A 20998-nucleotide genomic window follows, 5' to 3' on the forward strand; every position below is an offset into this window, starting at 1 on the left:
AACTGTCAGACCCTGTGGAGATATTTTAAAAAGCATCCAACTCATCGGTCACCCTAGTACAGCTGAGATTTAAGCACTGGGATTTTAGGCCCTCGGTTCCTACCTTTCTCCAAAGGAGCCCTGAGCGGCTTGAATTAGAAGCTGGAAATCACTTGGAGAGTCACACCTCGTGCTCATTAGATCAGATAACAAGCTTAATCTGCAGCTAAAACCAGGCTTCCCAGTGCTTTTTCCCTGGCAGAATAGCTTCTTCAGGCAAAAGGGATCGTCCCCCGAGAGGGAATCAAGAGGGGGTGGGGCTTGTGATCTGCCTGTGACGTCAGGTCTGGCCTTGACTCACGCAAGCCCGCATGCAGAGAGAGCATAGGAGGTTTTCCATAGGCAACCTAACAGGGGTCTGTTGCTCTCCCGTACTTAACCACCGTGGTGGTGCAGACAGGCAGCACTGCAGGGACTCAGAAGAGGTCACGTCCCACCAGAGTGCGTCAGTTGGAAAACACAGGAAAAGAACTGGTTTCGAAGACTTGTTAGGGACTCAGCAGGTTGGAAAGCAGACAAAGAGAGACGTTCCAAAGTAAGGGGAGGAGCATGTCTCGGCAAGAAGCGTGGTGAAGAGGCCTTGGGTGTCACCTGAAGGTACCCAGGTGCCTCTGCAACCACCGTTGCTCTGGACTTCGAAGTGGCAGCTCCAGTACTAGAGAAACTGCTGGCTAATCCCAGAGAAACTGGTGTATCACCAGCTTGGGGAGGGCTCCGTTTCTCTGCTTTGCTGTTGTCGTTGTGCTGGGAGGGGCACCCCGTGAGTTTTGGTGTGATGAGGATAACGACCTGAGTGTCTTAGACTGACAAAATGTAGTCTCATGCTGACTGTAACCGTGATGGAGGCCACAGCTTCCACCAAGATGACAGCGATAGGCACAATGTAGGTGCTTCCGTGTGAAGAAGAATCTACTTAAAAAGTGCATTGATTAAAATGTCATTTCCTTTTCATCCCTCCTAGGTTCTTAATAATGTGTTCATCTGTGTATGAACATTTAATATATGCGTTCTTTGGCATTGTTATTGGCTGTGGAGAAATCAAGTATTTCAGATTTCACTCACTAGTTTTCACTGTTACCTTATTTGTAACAGTGAATTTTGTAAGGTAATGATTAGTTTCTTTTGCTGGGCTTATGTTATTTTTTGTATATATGTGCATACATGTATTTAGGGCTGTGTGTATGTGGTGTGTGTGTATGTGTGCATAAGTGTGTGTGTATGGTGTGTGTGTGTTTATGAGTGTGTGTGTGGTGTGTATGTGTGTGTGTGGTGTGTGTGTACATGTGTATGTGTGCGTATATGTGTGTATGGTATGTGTGTGCTTGTGAGTATGTGTGTGTGGTATGTGTGTGTATGTATGTATGTATGTGTGTGGTGTGTGTGTGCATGTTCAAGGATGTGGAGGCCCGAGGCTGATGTGGGATGTCTTCTTCTACATCTTTTTCTACCTTATTTAAAAACTTTTTAAAAATTACGCATGTATGTATGTATGTATTTGCATACGCACATGCATCCACATATTTTAACGTCAGAGGGCAAATTGCAGGAGTTGATTCCCTCCTTCCACCATGTAGGCCCTGAGGATGGATCTCAGTTTCCGTCTGCTGACCCATCTCCTGGCCTCTACCCGAACTGGGAGCTCTCTGATTCAGTAGGGTGACATACCAGCAGGCCCCAAGGATCTGCCTGTCTCTGCTTCCCTGACACTGGAGTCACTGGCACAAGCCACTGGTCCTGCCTTTTATGTTGGGGTGTTGACGCTTGAACCCCAGCCCTCACTCCTATGCAGCAAGCACTTGGCCAATCTTTGTCATCTCTCCAGCCCATCTCCCCCTCCCCCCGCCCCCCCTCCCGAGCTTAGGGTGTGCCTAGAGTTAGAGTTGGAAGCAATAGATTGTAGGGACGAGGAAGTTCTGCGGAGTCAGGAACCAGGGCAATGGCATGCTATGCAGCCCTGGGCCGAGTGCTTTTCAGGTTTCTCTTGTGAAAGACTCTCATCACCCCCGAGTATGACAGAAATGCAAAGTCATGGGCCTGTCTTGACTGATTCTACTGATGCGATCCAGGAAATGATTCTACAAGTTGTCAGGCCCTTCTGACTCCTGACTAAAGTTAGAGCGTCACGGGGCAAGACAAATGGAGTTCAGTGTTCTTGCTGACTTTCTCACCACACATAGTAGCCAGTGCCTGTGGTAAATCCATTTGCTCAGCAGCTGCCATGTGGACTAAACCACTGAGGGATGTTATTGCATCAGTTTACAGAGAAAGTTTGCAGGGAGCTCAAGAGACTGCCCAGCGTCAGTCACCCAACTTGTAAGGCCAGAGCTGGCATTAACGTCTGACTTTGTGAGCAGCCCCACTTGAAGGCCTTTGTTTGCTCCTTCACAGCATGTCTCCTACGAGGATTCATGACAGTGCGATTTCTATGCAGGGCGGTGGCCAAGGGACCTTGTTTTATAAGATGCCTTTGGACTTCACAGACATGTCATACAGCTCAGGTATCCTTCGCACTGTAATCTAACATGCCACTCCCACACACTGTCCGGTTTGCACAGCATCCACTGCACGCTCACTGTGTATCCGTGGCTGTTAAGTCCGTAGCCGTCTCACTGTCTTCTGTCTGCACATTACTCTTTGCTTCCTAGCTTAATTTGTAGGTGACAGTTTATTTCTGGGCTCAAAACGTATTCCCATCCTTGTTATCTTTGAGACTTTGGGACTACTTTCAATGCTCTACACTAGCCACTGGGCACACAGGCCAGTTTCTGACTTGGACACAGACATGTACGATATGAAACTATTTTTTCCCCTATGTGTCTATATTGACTTAGTTATTACTAAGAAGCTCAAAAATAAAATTTTATTTCTATAACCTTTATGTTATATACAATCATGTCCCAAATCATCTGAAACACAATATACATATTCTGTTGGTGTTCTGAGAGGCTGGAGAGATGCCCTGGAGGTGAAGAGCACTGGCTGCTCTTCCAGGGGACTTGGATTTATTTCCCAGCACCTATAAGGCAACTCATAACAGACTGTAACTCCAATTTCAGGGGGTCTAATGCTTCCTTCTGGCCTCTGAGGTCACTAAGAATGCATGTGATACATAGACATACATGAAGGAAAAACATCCATACACATAATAAAATAATGAAAAATAAATTAAATTCTGAATTTTGTCACAAGATCCTATTGAAAAGTGACCTTAAAATAAGCAGAAACACATTGAAGTAAGCTTAGGATTCTTTTCTTCCGGTGTGTGTGTGTGTGTGTGTGTGTGTGTGTGTGTGTATGTGTGTGTGTATGTGTGTGTGTATGTGTGTGTGTATGTGTGTGTATGTGTGTGTGTATGTGTGTGTGTATGTGTGTGTATGTGTGTGTGTGTATGTGTGTGTATGTGTGTGTGTATGTGTGTGTATGTGTGTGTGTGTGTGTGTGTGTGTGTGTGTGTGTGTGTGTGTGTATGTGTGTTGGAGGAGGCTGAAGTTGATTTTGAGAGTCATTTTTAACTGCTCTTCCACCTCATTCTCTGAGGTAGTCTCTCAGTGAAGGCCAGAGCTCACTGATACAGCCTTTCCCACGGCTGACCCTGGGAATTTCCTGTCTCTGCTTCCTGAGGCTGGAATTACAGATGGTCAGCCACAACCCCCCGGGAATCTACTTGGTTTCTGGGAAACTAAACTCCAGTCTCCATATTTATTCGGCAAGTATGTTTACCACTGAATCATCATCTTAGACCTAGTATGTGATTCTTGTAGGAACTGAAGAAACTTTTTGTTTGGTTAAGTTTATTATATGTGTGTGTGTGTGTGTGTGTGTGTGTGTGTGTGTGTGTGTGTGTATAATCGTATATCATATTATATATTATTGTAATAATTTTGTTTTTTGGGGGGGCCAATCAGTACTTCTTCCATTTCCAATTCTCAGTCACTTGATGCCTCATCACTGCATTGATAAGTCTGTCAACATATTTTGGAGGCCTGTCCGTATAGGAACTTATTACCTATCTGCAAATTACACACCATCGTGTGAACAGCAAAGCCTTGTACTTGTGTGGACATTCTCCCAGTATTTACACACACAGTTCAGATTGGCTCCAGGGATTTAGTGGTGACCTACGCTGTTTTCTCAGTCATGGAAACTTTTGGATGAAAGCTCAGCACTGAGTACATGATTTTAGCTGTGAGTAACATCCGTGTATGGTGCCTGTTTTATTTACTCATGCTGTCTTCCTGCCCACAGGTTGCTTACTGTGATCTTAGTGAGCCCTATTTTGATGCACTCAAGCTACGAATATGACTGGCGATGGGGCGTTGTTATTACATGGTCCGGAATTAGAGGCGTTTTTAACTTACTCTTGGCTCCAGACATTTATAATTTTTCTGAATATAAACTAGAGGCACCACATATGGTAGGAAAAATAATCATGTGTTATGGTTATTTTTATTTATTCATTATTACTTATTTTGTAGCATACTATAGCTAATCTTAAAGTTAACCATCTTTGAATTAGATTTTCTTTTTTGAATGCATTCTTTTCATTAGAAAAAGACGCTGTCAGAAAAAAGTTTATGTGGACAGTGACAAGGGGCCAATGTTTACATAATGATTTTAGTATGGTTATTTGTAGACTTGGTTTCCAAGCCAGACTCCACTGTTCACAAGTGGGTGAGTCCTCAGCTCACTGAACATTAGATTCTAATTGAGGATTGGAGATGGCACTTCATAAAACAGCTGACACCCAACCGAGCACACAAATGGCCATGCTTTCAACAGCTACTAGAAAATGTGAGAAGAAAATACCCCCATCTAGAACATTCAACCCCATGTAGGTGCTAGAACAAAACTTGAGATGCTAGGTATGTATGCCAAGGGAAGAAAGAGGCTATAAATGGATGTATTAAGGATATCTTTTATTTAGTCTTCAGACTCATTTAAAAATGTTTGACTGAAACCGGGCATGGTGGTGCACGCCTTTGGTCCCAGCACTTGGGAGTCAGAGGCAAGCAGATCCTGTGAGTTTGAGGCCAGCCTTGCTGACTTTACATGTCTGCTGCTAAATGAGGCAGCTCTGGAAAGATCTCTCAGGGTCGTTATCCTAGAATACACATGGTTAGTCTTTTTTTTTTTTCTTTTTCCTCATTCAAATTGAAAGTTAATTACTGCCCCAGTGTACTATGACCAAACAGTGTCCACAAACAATCCCTTTGCTTTAACTTATTAGAGACAGAAGTTAGAAATATAGATTGAGTTAGAATTCTGCAGGCAGTTAAATGAACATTGTTCACCCCTGGTAATAGTATTTAATATTTTTGCTCTAAACATCTATATGTTTTGTTTTTAGTTTATATTCTATATACAAGTACTGTCATTACTGACAACAGGAATAAATTCACATATGATGCTTCGGTCAGCCAAGACATTAGGTAAAGTATATGTATTATTGAGAGGGTTACTGGAGAGAAAATACAATGAGAGTATTAACAGAGGGTTGTGTAGACATTTGTTATGGACCTTAGGAATTGCCTTAGAAATGAGTTATGTCGTTAATGGAGTGTATGTAGACAATTCATTGATTGCAATATTGGTTTATATAAATTTAATAGAAACTAAGTGAATAGAGTCTTAAAAAAAAAAAAAAAAAAAAAAAAAAGCCAGGTCTTTTCCCTTCTACCAAATGTCTAGAGTAGGAGGATGACTCTGCTGTGCCAGGTTGTCCAGAGACCCAGGTTGCCTTTGTGCTTGCAGGGTAGGAATGGCACATCCCTCCAGTGTAGCTAACATGAGATGAACTGCTGTGTCTACAGTCTAACCTGCTAGCAAAGAGGAGTTGGGGCATGGGGGCTGGAGGATAAGCAGCTTTTCTTTAAGGACAAAACCGCCATTTTCCTGCACATTCCATTGGCTAGAGCTTAATTACACGAGACACACAAGTGACAGAATCTGGACATTTTTGTTTTTGTCTGGTCACCTATGGTTTTACTCAAAAGTCAAGGATTCTCTTGGCAAAAGGATGAAGGAGAGAATGGATGCTGGGAGACACTTCCCAGGTCCTTCTGTAGCTGCCTATATCCAAAAGGAATTTGAATTTGAAGACAAAAATATACATAGATATAATAAAATCACAAATGGGGAATATTCAATAACATCTAAGAGGAATTGGAAGTGATTTATAATAGAATGCATAAGAACAATTAAAAATACAAATAAACATTCTAGGTAAAAAGTCCAAAGCAAGATCATTGGTAGTAGTGGTCAAAGGAGGGCATGCAAGCTTGCGTGGGTACTCTCCTAAGGCCTTCCTTTTTTTTTTTTAATCACAGGTTTGTGTGCTCTCTCCCTCCCAAGACAAATGGCTGTCCAAAATGCCATTCAGCACATACAACAGATTATAATGAATACAATAACTTTATTAAAGACAGAAAAAATTTTGACAAACGTTAACTGGAAGGTAGTAGAAGAAAAAGCGAAGATTGAATACAATCCTGTGAGTTGACATGCACAGCGGCAACCTTCCTTTTCCTCTCTGGGTCTTCCTGTCTTTCTCGAATATTAAAAACAGGAATCTGGGCCTGGGGAGAGCTCAGTGGGTAGAGTACTTGTGACACAAGCCTCAGGACCTGAGTTAGATTCCCAGAACGTACATAGGGAAGCCTGGTGAGGGATGCATGCTTGTGATACCAGTGCTGAGGGCCCTGGAGTTCACAGGACGGCCATGCCATCCTCATCCGTGAGCTCTTACTTCCATCGATAAACTCTGTCTCAAAGGTTGAGTATCTACAATTGTCAGGGAGCAAATTTAATTAATAAAAATCCCTTTGAAAAGTTAAACATAAACTAAAAATTAAAAAAAGGCAATGGCTATTCTGAGGAACAATATCTGAGCTTAGCCTCTGGCTTCCACTCACATGTGCACACGCACACACACACACACACACACACACACACACACACACACACATGTGTACATGCACAGGCATCCAAGCCTGATTCTACTAACTAGATGCTGGAAAATAGAGGGAAAATATTTATTAGCTGGTGAAGCAACTTTAATTCTGTCCCTAAAAAGAAAGTCTTCATGACTGGCCATCTATCTATCTTTCTTTCTTTCTTTCTTTCTTTCTTTCTGTCTCTGTCTGTCTGTCTCTGTCTCTCTCTCTCTCAGTTTCTCAAGACAGGGTTTCTCTGTGTAGCCTTGTCTATACTGGACTCACTTTGTAGACTAGGCTGGCCTTGAACTCACAGTGAGTGGTGACTGGCCTTTCTATCAGATACAAGGAGAATGGGTATTTGATAAGATGACTTCCAAGTCATGACCATTGCCAAGATACTTACGACAGGCTGAGATCCTGAGAGAGCTCTCCCTGCATATGATAAAGAGCAGAAAAAACAGGCTGATGTGCAGAGTGGAGGAGCATAGTTGGGTTTAGAGGATAGGCTGGCTTACTCCAGTCTTACATAGCTCACCACTTCGGCAATTGCACAGGAGCTACTGAAACCTTTGCTAGTACCTTGTTTGTCCTGTCTTAACCAGCTTTACTAATTTTTAACTTTTTTTTTGTCTCTTCAGATTTTAAAACAGACTCACACTGTTCAGGTTTCCCATAGTCCCCATGGTCCAAAAGAGGAGTCCCCAACAGATGAAGTTCTAATAGAAGAGGCCAGATTGCATGTAGCTATTATACAAATGGTGGGTATCAATTCAAACAACCTTAATTGTTTTTTCTCTGACATGCCTTTAAATCCTTACAGTTTTGTGGTGACTAGTAAACCTTTTTGTCTCCTTATAGTATACTGACTGTCAAAATTAGTGTTTGAGTTATGGAAATGTATGTATTTACTTATTTGGTCTCTCTCTCTCTCTCTCTCTCTCTCTCTCTCTCTCTCTCTCTGTATACATGTATGAAGGCCGGAAGTTAATAATGGGTGTCTTTCTCAGTTGCTTTCCACCTTATTTTTGGAGACAGTGTTTCATCCTGAATATGGAATTCACTGATGTGGCCAGGGTAGCCAGCGTCTCCTCATCACTGGAGTACAGGCTGGAGCTGAGCCTAATGTCGGACTTGGGTGCTGGGGCTCCAAACTCAAGCCCCCATGTTAGCATGGTAAAGGTTTCCTGACCAAGCCATCTCTGTAGCCTGAGTTATTGAAACTTAAGCAAAACCAAACTTTCCTTCCTTCGGCCTTGAATTCAAGTCACAAACATTTTGTTTCTAACAGTAGTAAATTTTAACTGTCACTTTGTAGGCTCCTTTAGATGGCTGAAAGGTTAATACATACATACACCCCCAACCCTCCCACCCCCACGTGTATGTGTGTGTGTACACACACACACACACACACACACACACACACACACACACACACACACACACACACAAGGTCTCACTAGGTATTCCAAGCTCATCTTGAATTCATGACTATCCCATTCCAGTCATGCAGGTGCTGGGATTACAGGTATGTGTCACTACACTCAGCTGAAAACTGCTTTCTGGAAATTTAATACACCAAGTTCTTCTTAACACAATTCCCCACCTGCTTAATTAACTTCTAGCAGTGAAAGAGGTTGATAGAAGCCGTGGTGCACCCATGGCCGACTGCTGGGGCTAGTAATTATAGTGTGATCAAGAAGCTAGCTGCTCAGTGAGTGAAGGTGCTTGCCACCTCACCTGAAGACCTAGTTCTAGCCCCTGGACCCACTTAGTGGAAGGAGAGAACTCTTTCCCACCAACTGTCCTCTGACCTCCTTGTGCTAACACACACATACACACACACACACACACACACACACAAATAAACAAATGTAAAAATAGCTAAATAAAAATTTATAAAGAGGGGTAAGTCAATGTATGCTTTGTTTTTTATTTTAAGGCAGGATTTCACTGTAGCCCAGGCAGGTCTGGAATGCAGGACAATCCTCCTGCCTCTCAAGTGCTGGGATTACAGGTGTGAGTCACAGTTCCCAGCCATCCCATTTGTGTTTTGATTTTTCATAATTTTTATTTTAATGTAAATATTTATAAGTATAAAATACTGAAATATAAAAAAATGTTTCAGAGTAGCTTTGAAAAGCAATGTAACGATGGAATCCTTGGAGTAGAGGCAGCTCGAATATTAATTGGTGCAACCAAAAGCTACTGCCCCATACCTGGAAAGTAAGTGAGACGCTTCTTTAATTGATATTTTCTGAAAGAAATGAATATGTGGCCATGAGCACACTGAGAACTAAATGTCTGGATTAACCAATCTACCGTTCCAGCTGTCTGCTCCAGCTGTTTGTCCACCTGTTTACCTGTCCACTCATTCATCTAGTCAATAATGTTTTTCTTCTTCTCCTTCCTGCCCCTTTCCTTCTCCTCATCCCCCCACCTTCTCTCCTGCCCTCTCTCCTTTTCTTCCTCTCTCCCTCCTTTTTCTTTTTTTTTATGCTGGGCCTTGAACCCAGGGCCTTGGGCATGCTAGGCAAACACTCACCACCGTCTGCATCCCTACTCCTGTCTGTCTTGTTCGAATGCCTCTCTCCACCCTGCCTGATTCTCTCATCCGTTTCATAACTTTGATTCAGGCTTAGATAAGAGACAAGGGAATTCATGGGCGAGAACCCATATTGCTTTAATTGCTCTTGTAATTGTTTTACTTTTATATCATATTCACTAAGTTGTTGGAAAAGGTACAGCAGCCCAAATCTTCTTATTGCTCTCTGGGGATGGCGTGAGCTTGGGAATAGTTGGCCTAAGAGATGGTATTGCTAGCGGCAAGGCCGTCTGGTGGGAAAACCTCAGTGCCCTAGAGACGTATCAGTATCTGTTCACCGTCCTGCCAAGCATCAGTGAGTTATGCGATCTGAGATGGCAGTAGAAATACCAGCCAGGCTGTCATTACTACTTCAGCAGTCTGGCAATCTCTGTGGGAGACTTACCATTGGCCTGAGTAGTGCATTTGGGAAAGTTGGGGCATTTGCTTGCCCTTAGGGTTGGGTAACGTGAAACAAAAAGAAGCTTAATTCCAGAACTCTAAAGAGGGCTGGTCTAGAGAAGGTTTGATTAGGCTCCGTCTCAGGTCAGGGACAGATCTGGGAACAGGGGCACAGGAGTCCCAGGCTGAAAATGTTCCTGAAACATGGCCGTGGTGGACATGTGAATAGGCACGGGACCTAAGGGCGGCTGAGCAAGTAAGCACATTCAGTAAGCCCACAGTAAGTTGATATTCAGTATGTCTTCCCCCTTTTTATTGTCCCAACTGAGACACTATTCTTAATAACATGTATGTGTGTTTTTCTTAGATTCATGAGTATTTCTGATGTTTCAACCTATGTGAGAGCTAGAAGCTGGCTTATAAAGTTTAAAAACATGTTAACTTACTTGGAATATCACAAAGAGAGGGTACTTTTTAATGTGCCTGGGTAAGTATTATGAACCTTTGAAAGCTGCATACTCAATATCATCACTTCAGCATTTTAGAGGAAAGCAGTGCCACCCCCACCCCCATGCAAACTAATTTTGTGGCAGATGTGAACAGGTTAAGTGAGGGCTGTGTCTGCCTCTTCTGTCTCAGCAACTTCATTGACACTTGTATTTTAAATGATGGCATTTTAGGGCTAGCTTATATACCATGTTGCTTGCAGACTTCATCTGGGTAGAGGACTGAGCGAGGGTGAGCCATATCTATGATAGGCTAAATATAGCTCAGTGAAGCTCTGTTTGTGGCACTAGGACAGTAGTTACATTGATATTGAAAATTAAGAAAACAGCAACGCTACCTTAAGAATGCCTATCACTGATTTCCTGAAATATTATAAATTACACATTTTGCTTAGCTTGGGTAGAATTTTCACTTTGCTATACAGACTGTGAACTTATATAATTTTTAGAACAGGAAAACAACTTTTTTTCCCCCAACAGAGGATGTCAAAATAAGAACATACTAGAAATGGTTTTTGCTTTTTTTCCATCGAATAGGTTTAGAGATAATAAACATAAAAAGTTAACACAAGCATAAATATAATAAACTAGACCTCTAGCATCTGAGATAATATGTTCAGGAGCATTTGTCTCTTTACTCATTGTTGTGATGGGGTGCTGGACATGAAACAACACAAGGAAGAATAATTTTGGCTCCCAATTTGACGAGGCATAGGGCATGATGGCAAAGGAGGGACGGCACTGGGAGAGCAAGGCTTCTTGTTCATATCTGGGTAGGCCAGGAAGATGTGAGAGATGTTTGGCTGTCTGTCATATATTCTCTCTCTCTCTCTCTCTCTCTCTCTCTCTCTCTCTCTCTCTCTCTCTCTCTATTTTCTCTCTTCCCTCTCTCTCTCTCCCTCTCTCTCTCTCCCTCTCTCTCCCTCTCTCTCTCTCCCTCTCTCTCTCTCCCCCCCTCTCTCTCCCTCTCTCTCCCTCCCCTCTCTCTCTCCTGCCACCCTGCAGTCACAGCTGTTGCGTGTTTATGACTGCAACGGCCACATCTTACCCTGAAGATGTCTCCCCACCACATTCGTCTTCATCCTTTGGTTCTCACAATCCTTGCACCCCTCTTCTAAGATGTTCCCTGGGCCTCAGAGATGGTGACGTAAACGGCCTATTTGAGGCCAACCACTCAGCAGTGCCTTCTTCTCACCAGGGTTGGCCAGTTATGAGCCCCTGCTTTGACTGTGGCTCACTGGAAGAAGAAGTTCCTCTGATGGAGGCTGAGAGCTGTGCTGGTCTGTGGGTATGCACATACGGATTTGGAAGGCAGTTTAACTGCATGTCCACTTGACAAAACATCATCAGCTGCAGGTCCACCGTAAGGACTGTGGGCTCCCTAGCCACATATATGCTTTCCAGGGGAGTGTGCCTTGAATCTAATCAAGACGTGGTCCGTTCTCTCAGAACACTCACGCCAATACTGAACCAGTGGGCACGTCTTGCCAGGCAGTTCAGCATTGCAATACTCAAGGTCTACGGCTGAGTGAGACTGCTGATGACTTCCCCATTGATAGTCTGCATAGACAGCACCTTCCAGCAGGGAGGAAGCTTCCAGCTCAGGCTCTGCTTCATTCCCATGGGTCCTGTGTGCAGAGCATGTGCTGTCTTTGGCAATAAGGATGTTAGAATATCTAGTTCTAGTGTGTAAGCAAGAGCAATGGTGACAGCCTGGACTGTTTCGGAAGTCTCTGGGAGCCACCCGGGCAAACAACTTAAGGAGGAAATCCCACATACAAGGTGTTTCTTTTGTTGTTGTTTGTTTGTTTTTAGAGACAGGGTTTCTCTGTATAACCTTGGTTGTCCTGGAATTACTCTGTAAACCAAGCTGGGCCTCGAACTCACAGCGATCAGCCTGCCTCTGGCCCCCAAGTGCTAGGATTACAGGCGTGAGCCACCACCGCCTGCTCCATGGTGTTTCTTAATCCAGTCAATTAATGCTATCATACCAGGGAGCCTCTTTTGTTCAGTTCTACTTTCAATGGACTAGAAAGTTTTAAGAAGTGAATATGGTAATTATTAAATATTTTTCTTATTAAAAAATTTTTACCAAAAAAAAAAAAAAAAACCCACCCAAAAAACAAACAAACAAAAAAAACAAATCAAGCCGGGCGTGGTGGCACATGCCTTTAATCCTAGCACTTGGGAGGTAGAGGAAGGTGGATCGCTGTGAGTTCAAGGCCATCCTGGTCTACAAAGTGAGTCCAGGACAGCCAAGGCTACACAGAGAAACCCTGTCTTGAAAAACAAAACAAAACCAAAAAACTGATGAATAACACATTTTCCTCCAAGTTCATTGTTTCTTTGTAGTGAGAATTTTAGTTTCTTAAAAAAAAAAAAAACCCACAGAAATATTATAAGAATATGGTTTCGTTTTAATCCCAGGTGTGGGATATGCGGCTGTTTTAGATCGTCCTCAGCATCTGGCTATGATTTGTCTTGTGTTCTAGTAGGGGCGTGATTTTGCCAGCTGCAGATAGTTTCTGTGAGCATATGAGCTTCAGAGGGTATAAGGGTTGTTGGTGGTGGCAGGATTGTTGTTGTTGTTGGGTTGTTGGCTGGTTGTTGTTGGTTGCTGTTTGTTAAGTAGTCATGTTCAAAGAAGAAAGAACAACAAGAAATTAGATATCTGGACAGCAAAGATCAAACTTGCACCAAGGAACTTAATGCTCCTAATCAGTGCAGAAAGTAGTCTAATGATAACATTGTCCCCTTTCCCTCTATCCTGTTTTCCTCTTCTATCTAGTGTTAGATGATTGAAAGGGTAGAAAAGGGGTGGAGAAGGGTGGAAGGAAAAAGAACCCACAATGTAGTCGAAGTCTGGCTATATTTCTTACTTTTGATTTATTATATACATTAACAGAATCATCCTTTTAACTTCTTCTATTATAATATATATAAAGTACACATTAATAATAATAATAATAATAATAATAATTATTATTATTATTATTATTATTATTATTATTTTGGTTTTTTGAGACAGAGTTTCTCTTTGTAGCCCTGGCTGTCCCAGAACTCACTGTATAGACCAGGTGGCCTCTAACTCAATGATCCTCCTGCCTCTGCCTCCCAAATGCTAGGACTAAAAATGTGTGCCACAGTGCCCTGATGTATGCTTGTTCTATTTCATATAATTTCTGGTTTGATTTGTGTACACAGATGTTGGACTTCCCTGTTTACTGGTTATACTTTAAATGATCTGATATTTTATTTGTTTTTATTTTTTCAGGAATAATAAATTTCTGATTTTTGTCTATCGCATTATAATTTCAGAAGAATTTGAATATGCATCGCATGTTGTAACAGTAATGTATATTTTCCCTATGATAATACATTTGTGGCCAATTGCAAGAGAGTTGAACGTACCGGCATTGATATCCATAAACTACTATTTTATCATTTTATATACATTAGAATCAGCACTGAAGGTACTGTGGAAAATAGAAATATGTTGTATAAAAAGAATAATTCAGATATTTTGATCCACTTTTGTTGCCTTATTATTGAAATAGCTTGAAACCAGAAGCTGTTTGCTATTACAGCTGATGGGATCCTGAGACATTAACAGCCTTAATTTCAGCCTTAGAAATTGCCTAAGTCACATAAGAGCAGAGAGGGACTCCCATGGATTAGGTGAAAGAAAACTGAAAATATTAGACATAGATGCTTCCTTTAAAACTCTCCTTTAAACAGTGCAGAAAATGAATAAACAAATGAACTGGCTTGAGAGCCCCATGTCAGGCTCAGTGGCAATAGTTTCGTTCTTAACAGTGTTACACAAACCTGTTTATTGCTTTTACATTTTTGCATCATATTAAACATTTTGATGTGGAAGATCAATAATTTAGGGCAATTCCAGGCACATAGCTTAAAATTCAGCTTTTATAACGCAACTAACTCATGGAGCTGGAGAAATGGCTCAATGGTTAGGAGCAGGCGCTGCTCTTGCCGAGGGTCTGGATTCAGTCCCCAGCATCCACACTGAGGAGCTTACAATCCCCCATAACTGTAACTCCAGATCCGGAGCGTCTGGGGCTCTCTTCCTGGACTCCGTGGTCACCTGCACACACATGGCGTACATAATCGTACACTAGGGTGAACATACACAAACACATAAGATTAAAAAAAAAATTAGGATACAACTCATTTCTAGTTGACACACAATTTTAAATATTTCCCTCTCCTCTATGTCAATGTATAGTTGTAATGCAGTAACATTCGATTCTATTTGCATTTTTGAAACAGATATTAATTTTAAAAAGGAAATACTTCCTTCAGAATTGGAATACTTTGGACTTTTTCATCATAGTTATCGGAATTGTTGATATATTGTGCATATACTTCGTCAAACTGAGACCAGACAGCTTGATTCTCATCCAGTTTACAGTGATATTAGGATATTTAAGAATAATTAGGTTTCTTCCTATTTTCAAGGTAAGGCACGGTTTGCTAAGGGATTTAGTACGTCTTGCTGTTTTTGAATAAAATGAGAGAAGGAGTTGTCTTTTCCAGAATGTTTTTCAAATAGACACCTGCCTGGCTTCCTCTCTTACCTTCTTTTTGTCATTGCTTACAACTTGTCTTCACAGAGGCTTTTCCAATGGCCCCAGATAAGAGCAGAGCCTTGGAGTTAAACCCCGTTCTTTTTGTCCTCCTTTGTCTGCCTAATTGTTATTTTCCTTCTATATATCAGTGATACAAATTTAGTGTTCATAAGAGCTGCTATGCAGAGCTGTATATGTAAAATCCACTTAAAGGAATAATTTTGGTTCTGCGCTATTTGCCTTATGAGTTGAGATACAGGCTAAGAGTTCATGTAAGGTATAACCGCATAGTACAGACTACTGGAAATCAAGTTGAGTAGTGAGGCTAAGATTTAGTATGGCAGAACTTTCTTTAGACAATCAGGTTTCATGCTGATGTCTTTTACATATAAATGCAAGATATTTTTTTTCCCTAAGCAGTATTTCTCTGTGTAGCCCTGGCTAATGTAAGCCAGGCTGGCCTTGAACCTGGAGATTCCACTGCCTCTGCCTCCCAAATGTGCCACCATGCATGGTGCAAGATAATTATTTTTGAAGCAGTACTCTATGAAAAGTTTTAAAGAAGGAATAATTTTTAAAAGATGTACTTTTGTGTAAGACAAATTGTTGTGCAACTTTTGGGAAGAGATGTGAAAAAACTGTCTGTACATCTCAAATGGGTATTCAATGACAGGCCAAAATAGTGATTTCCAGTCCATCTTGGCAAACCCATGCATTTATTGGGGTTACTTACAGAGATATAGGTGGCTCAGAGTTGACAGGTAAGCTTCTTTTCCCTAGCAGTCCTTCCCATTACATAATTTTTGTAAGAAGCCTGTGACCCTTGTAAGTTTCAGGGACTTTCTGATACTTGTGAGTGGTTTATTTACTTAGTCTTAAGGAGTCTTCCTGCAGAATAGAACATTTCAATTTAGAGGAGATTGTTAAACAACACAAATCTTGAGACCGTGCCCACCAATTCTCAACCACTTAGCCCTTCTATCTAGTACTGACTGAACAAAATCTTAATGTATATTTAAGAAATCTGTATTATTATATATTTGGGTTTTTTAATTGAGCATTTACTCTTTGCCAGGAACTGGGAAAAACACTTTATATATCAGTTAAGCTTTTGTCATAGCCTTATGAGATAGATGTGACTTCTACATAAAGTTAGGTGCCCTAAAAAATTAGACTTAATTAAACGTGTGATGATTTCTACACCCTGTTATTCCAGATTATAATACCAATACTAATAAATATGGCAGATGTACAGATCAAAAAGAGCCTCAGCTTGATGTACAGTATTACAAAAGGCTATGTCAAAAGTCAGGAAGATGCCAAACTTTTGGTCAGGCAAATCTCTGGTCGTGAATCAATCTACCGGGTAAGAAACAGGCAGTGGCCATTGTTTGAAGGTGGTGGTGCAGGTGGGAATGACCTTCCTTAGGACTATTCATATCTTGTAAGATCAGCTTGTTGTGTATTTGACCAGTGGGCAGATTTCAGTAGTCAAACGGGTTCAAATATTTGTTATACAAGGTGCTTCAGAGAACACTAAACTTTTAATTTGTGTGTGTGTGTGTGTGTGTGTGTGTGTGAGTGTGTGTGTGTGTGTGCATGTACATGCCTGTGTGCTCTCATATGTGGGTGCATGGTTGTGTGTATGTGTGTGTGGGGTGCAATTGGATGTGCTATGTGAGACCTTATCTCAAACAAAACAAGACAAGACACAACAAACAAAAAACACCAGAAAGAGAATTGAAAATGTTGAAGAAAGCGCAATTTGAACTGGGCACTTGTGGGAAGCCTCGTGGTGAAGTTCATGGCTGTGGAGTCACAGCTGGTGATGAGATAGGTATGAAAGTTGAATGGGTCAAAGACAAGCCCCTGGTCCAGGAAGAGCTGACGAGTCCAGGATGTGACTCAGCTTGCTCTTCAGGTGCTGTCTGAGACGGCTCCCGGGAGCCTAGCCTCAGGTAGCCCTCTCCTGCTCACCATAATCATTCAGTCACAGATAGATGGATGATCTCCGGGCATAATTCCTGTTTCAGTTTTCTCACAACTTTCAGCCACCCCCCCCCCTTTTGCCATGAGCACTCCCTGGTGTGATTTTCCAGGTTTCTAGTCCAGCCCTCTCTTGCACTCTCCAGCCCTCCGCTGTGTTCCTTTTGCTCTCTTGAGGACCTATTAAGCCATTACTTTAAAATTTTGACAGTCGTGTTCCCATCTTCAAAAACTAATATATCTTCTTTTTCCAAACAATAGTTCCTTAAAAAAAAAAAAGAAAGAAACAGCCTCTTATTTTAAACATTTCCCTGTTTTCCTGCATTATTTTGTTCTTGAAGTCCCATTTCGTATATGTTGCATTTGTTTCTTATCTTCCATTCTTTTTTTTTCTTTGCCCCAATGCTTCAAGGAAACGATAGTTGTGAGTCAGTTTCCCAGCTCAAATAAAACTTCTGGTTTTAAACACAACGATGAGTTGAAATCCTAGGCACGAAATCCCTAGTACAGCAATTTCGATGAATTGTGTATGTAGCTAGAGGGCTGGTGGTCACAGCTCCTTCTTGCAGTGCACATCCTGAGCAGTGACTGATAGTGGCCTCAGGCCTGCAGCAGAAGAGAGATTATGAAGTTACTTACCTTCTTTATAGGATCAATATTAATATGCAACAGAATTTTATCCTGTAGATTTATTATCAAAAATGGAGAGTGAAATTAAAAGAGCCACTAAAAAGCTAGGTTGCTGCGCTTTAGAAAGGGTACAGAGAAGCCGGTGCGGTGCTTCATGCCTGCAGTTTCAGCAGATGGGAGGTTAAAGTGGGAAGACTGATTTAAGTCATGCTGGACTACACAGTGAGCTCCAATCCAGCCAAGGCTACACAACAAGACCCTGTCCCTCCCTTGCCACAGCCTCCCAAACAACAAACAAACAGCAGAGAACACAGAGAAGTTTATTCGAGAAAAGACTTTAGAAGAAGGAAGATGAGAAAAGACAAACAGGAGCTGGAGAGGGAGTTAGGAATGTTCAGAGACAGTTAGGAGAAGACAGAGGGAGCTGCCTTGATAGCAGGTATAAAACAAACCTTTACTAGCACTTTAAGTGGAGGACTCCAGGGGGCTTGAGCGATGAGCCAGTGGTTAAGACACTGGGTACTTTTTCAGGGGATCTGGTTCAATTCTCAGCACCCACATAGTGGCTCACAGCCATCTCTCACTCCAGTCCCAGGGGATTCGGTGCCCTCATCTAGCCCCACAGGTACCAAGCATGCATATAGTGCAGACATACATTCAGACAAAACACCCCTACATATTAAAGAAACTGAAGATTAAGAAACAGAGAGATTCAGTAAGGATGCAGATGGTTTCTTGAGGTGTGTAGTAGATGGATGCTTCTTTGGAAGTGACTTGCGTTTCTGAAAGCTGGCCCTGGCAGTTTATCTGCAGAGAAGTCACAGACATTGTCTGCCTGGTAGTGGGGGATGAGGTGGGTGGGGGATGTTATTTTTGCCCAGAGGCCTCAGTGTGAATATAAATCCATTTCTGCAAGAAGGGAGCTTAGCACAATGCAAGAAGGGCTGGACAAGAGTATAGTGTTACTAAAAGAAGTCTGATAACTATTATTAATATTTAACTGTTTCATAAAAAATATATACCCCATTTGCGTATTCAAAGCAAGGGGCCTATCATGTGTAATTTTAAAAGCCTGAACAAACAGAAAAAAAAATTTGTTCTGCTTAAGCCTCAGACAAGAGACCAGTTGGTTCCTATGAGTAGTCCCTGGCATGCAGTGTCTCAGTACATTGCAGGTGCCTGTAAGTGACAACCCAGGGAAATATTTATTGCTGCCTCAGTTGTTGGCATGGCTAAGAGTATGCTCAGAAAGACTCGAAGTCAGAGTGTGAGCATCCCACATTATCTGTGGTGTCATTGAAAGAACAATCATTCAACATTCGCCTCAGCGTGGAGTTTCTTCTTCAACTATTTATTTAAGGAGTGGCCTTTGGGGAGCAGGAACTCACTTACAGGGGGTGTTTGCTTCCTTCCACTTGTTTTTGTGCTCTTGGCAGAATAGAATAGCTGTTCCCTTGGCACATCTCTAAGTTGACTGAAGAGTTCTTTTCCTTCCTCCTTTCCTTTCCTTTCTCTCCCTCCCTCCCTCCTTCCCTTCTCTCTTTCTTTCTTCCTTCCTTTCTTCCTTTCTAACTAACAGTCGTTACAGCGAAGCGCTGTACTTATGCTGTGCAATATTCTCTGCAGCTCGCGTCCCAGCCTGGGGAATGCAGTTGGATTCCCTAGAAGACAAACACTCCCCCAAATCAAACTGAGAATTTCTTTGTGATGGTTTATTAACTTTTAACCAGATGATGAAGCCAGGGTTGTACTTTGTATAACAAGAACCATGTCTTAATTTCTTACAGAAGTTATATGACATTTTAGAAAAAAACAGACGCGAGGCGATTAAAGAACTAGGTGAGTGGTTTGGGGGACTTGGTTTCTGTCTTCTTCTTCTTCTTCTTCTTCTTCTTCTTCTTCTTCTTCTTCTTCTTCTTCTTCTTCTTCTTCTTCTTCTTCTTCTTCTTCTTCTTCTTCTTCTTCTCCCCCATGTACCCTATAGATTTTCTTTCTTATGGTTCTGAAGACTAAAATCCCAGATGAGTACTATCAAGGTTGGTTTCTGGTGAAAACTGGCTTCTTGGAGGGCCAACGTGGCTACCTTATTACTGTGCCCTCATTTGACCTTTCCCACACACATAGAGGGACTCTGGTGCCAAGTTCTTCAGTGATGGTCTATCCTTACAAGGTTGGGGCTCCGCCCTTATGACATCATGTCAGCCTCATCACCTCTGTAAAGGCCATTTCTCTAAATATGGTGACTGATGGCCTCTAGCTTCGGCATGTGACACTGACGGCACACAATTCAGTGCACGATAGAGGGAAGAAAAAAGTCCCAAATATCCACAGAAGTATCTGTAGAACCCAACCACAGATAGGTATTTTCTCCTTTATATGTGTGTATATACTCTGTTATTTAAGTTTTCCAACTCCCTGCAGTGAGCATATGTTCTTTTGTAAGTGGGAAGGTTGCACTGAGCTGCAGGACCCATCTCCCTGAGGGAAGCCTTCTTCTGACAGCTGTGCCTCTGGGCTCTGTTGCTCTGGGGATGAAGAATTCTTACCACAAGTTCCTCACTCCTCTTGGAGCAGATAAATACAGGAACTCGTGGGAGAGCTCTGTTCTTTCAGGCATGACTGCAAGCAGGGCACGGCAGGGTGTGAAGTCTTCTGCTTCGTTTTCTCATTCATTCATCTATCTAGCCAGGATTTACTGACCTCCTGTAAGGTCCAAAGATGGAAAAGTAGTATTGGGTAGAGTGCGTTCTGGTGGAATGTCTGAGCATGCCAAAGGATATCACTGTAGATAGTGGGGGGATCCTGTCAGCTGCTGTGGCAGTATAGGGGAGGCTGGAAGCAGGGGTGTGTGTTAAGGTGGTAAGGTCAGGCTGGAAGCAGGGGATTGTGTTAAGGTGCCAAGGTCAGAGTCCTTAAGGGTTTTTAGGAAAGGGCACATGAAAGCTGTTACCTTTGACAAAAGGCTGTTCTGCTTTGTTTTATCCAGCTGACTTCAGAAAGTAGGTCAACTGTTTCTTAAGCATTCCACCCTACCCTGTCTCCACGCCCTTTTTGGTAAGACTGTGTCAGAATGTAGGACTGCAAGAAATGTTACTTTTGCTATTAAGTCTCATTTTGGTAGCCTGCTCATTCTTTCTTTGAGTGCCATCAGGCCTCCCCACCAAGGGGAGGTGGGTGGAGGAGGTCCCCTTGGTCTTAGACCTAAGGGAGGGGAATAGGGTGAAAGCGGGAGGGAGGGAGGAATGGGAGGATACAAGTGATGGGATAACAATTGAGTTGTAATCTGAATAAATTGAATAATAATAATAATAAAAAAGAAATGTCGCTTTT

At 42.2% G+C, this 20998-nt stretch overlaps 1 protein-coding gene across 1 annotated transcript in view; it reads left to right on the forward strand.

Moving 5' to 3' along the window:
• The window catches only part of Slc9c2 (solute carrier family 9 member C2 (putative)), a 57155-nt gene that overhangs the window by 19821 nt on the left and 16336 nt on the right, over nucleotides 1-20998 (forward strand). Inside the window, exons 9-19 of the mRNA XM_051148335.1 lie at nucleotides 1001-1144; nucleotides 4285-4453; nucleotides 5387-5468; nucleotides 6366-6529; nucleotides 7613-7732; nucleotides 9100-9197; nucleotides 10325-10444; nucleotides 13738-13936; nucleotides 14754-14942; nucleotides 16269-16418; nucleotides 19456-19507. Of these exons, the coding sequence (XP_051004292.1) occupies nucleotides 1001-1144; nucleotides 4285-4453; nucleotides 5387-5468; nucleotides 6366-6529; nucleotides 7613-7732; nucleotides 9100-9197; nucleotides 10325-10444; nucleotides 13738-13936; nucleotides 14754-14942; nucleotides 16269-16418; nucleotides 19456-19507 (1487 nt within the window). The remainder of the gene's footprint in view (nucleotides 1-1000; nucleotides 1145-4284; nucleotides 4454-5386; nucleotides 5469-6365; nucleotides 6530-7612; nucleotides 7733-9099; nucleotides 9198-10324; nucleotides 10445-13737; nucleotides 13937-14753; nucleotides 14943-16268; nucleotides 16419-19455; nucleotides 19508-20998) is intronic.

The sequence above is a fragment of the Acomys russatus genome, chromosome 6, assembly GCF_903995435.1.
Source record: "Acomys russatus chromosome 6, mAcoRus1.1, whole genome shotgun sequence".
Taxonomy (NCBI): domain Eukaryota; kingdom Metazoa; phylum Chordata; class Mammalia; order Rodentia; family Muridae; genus Acomys; species Acomys russatus.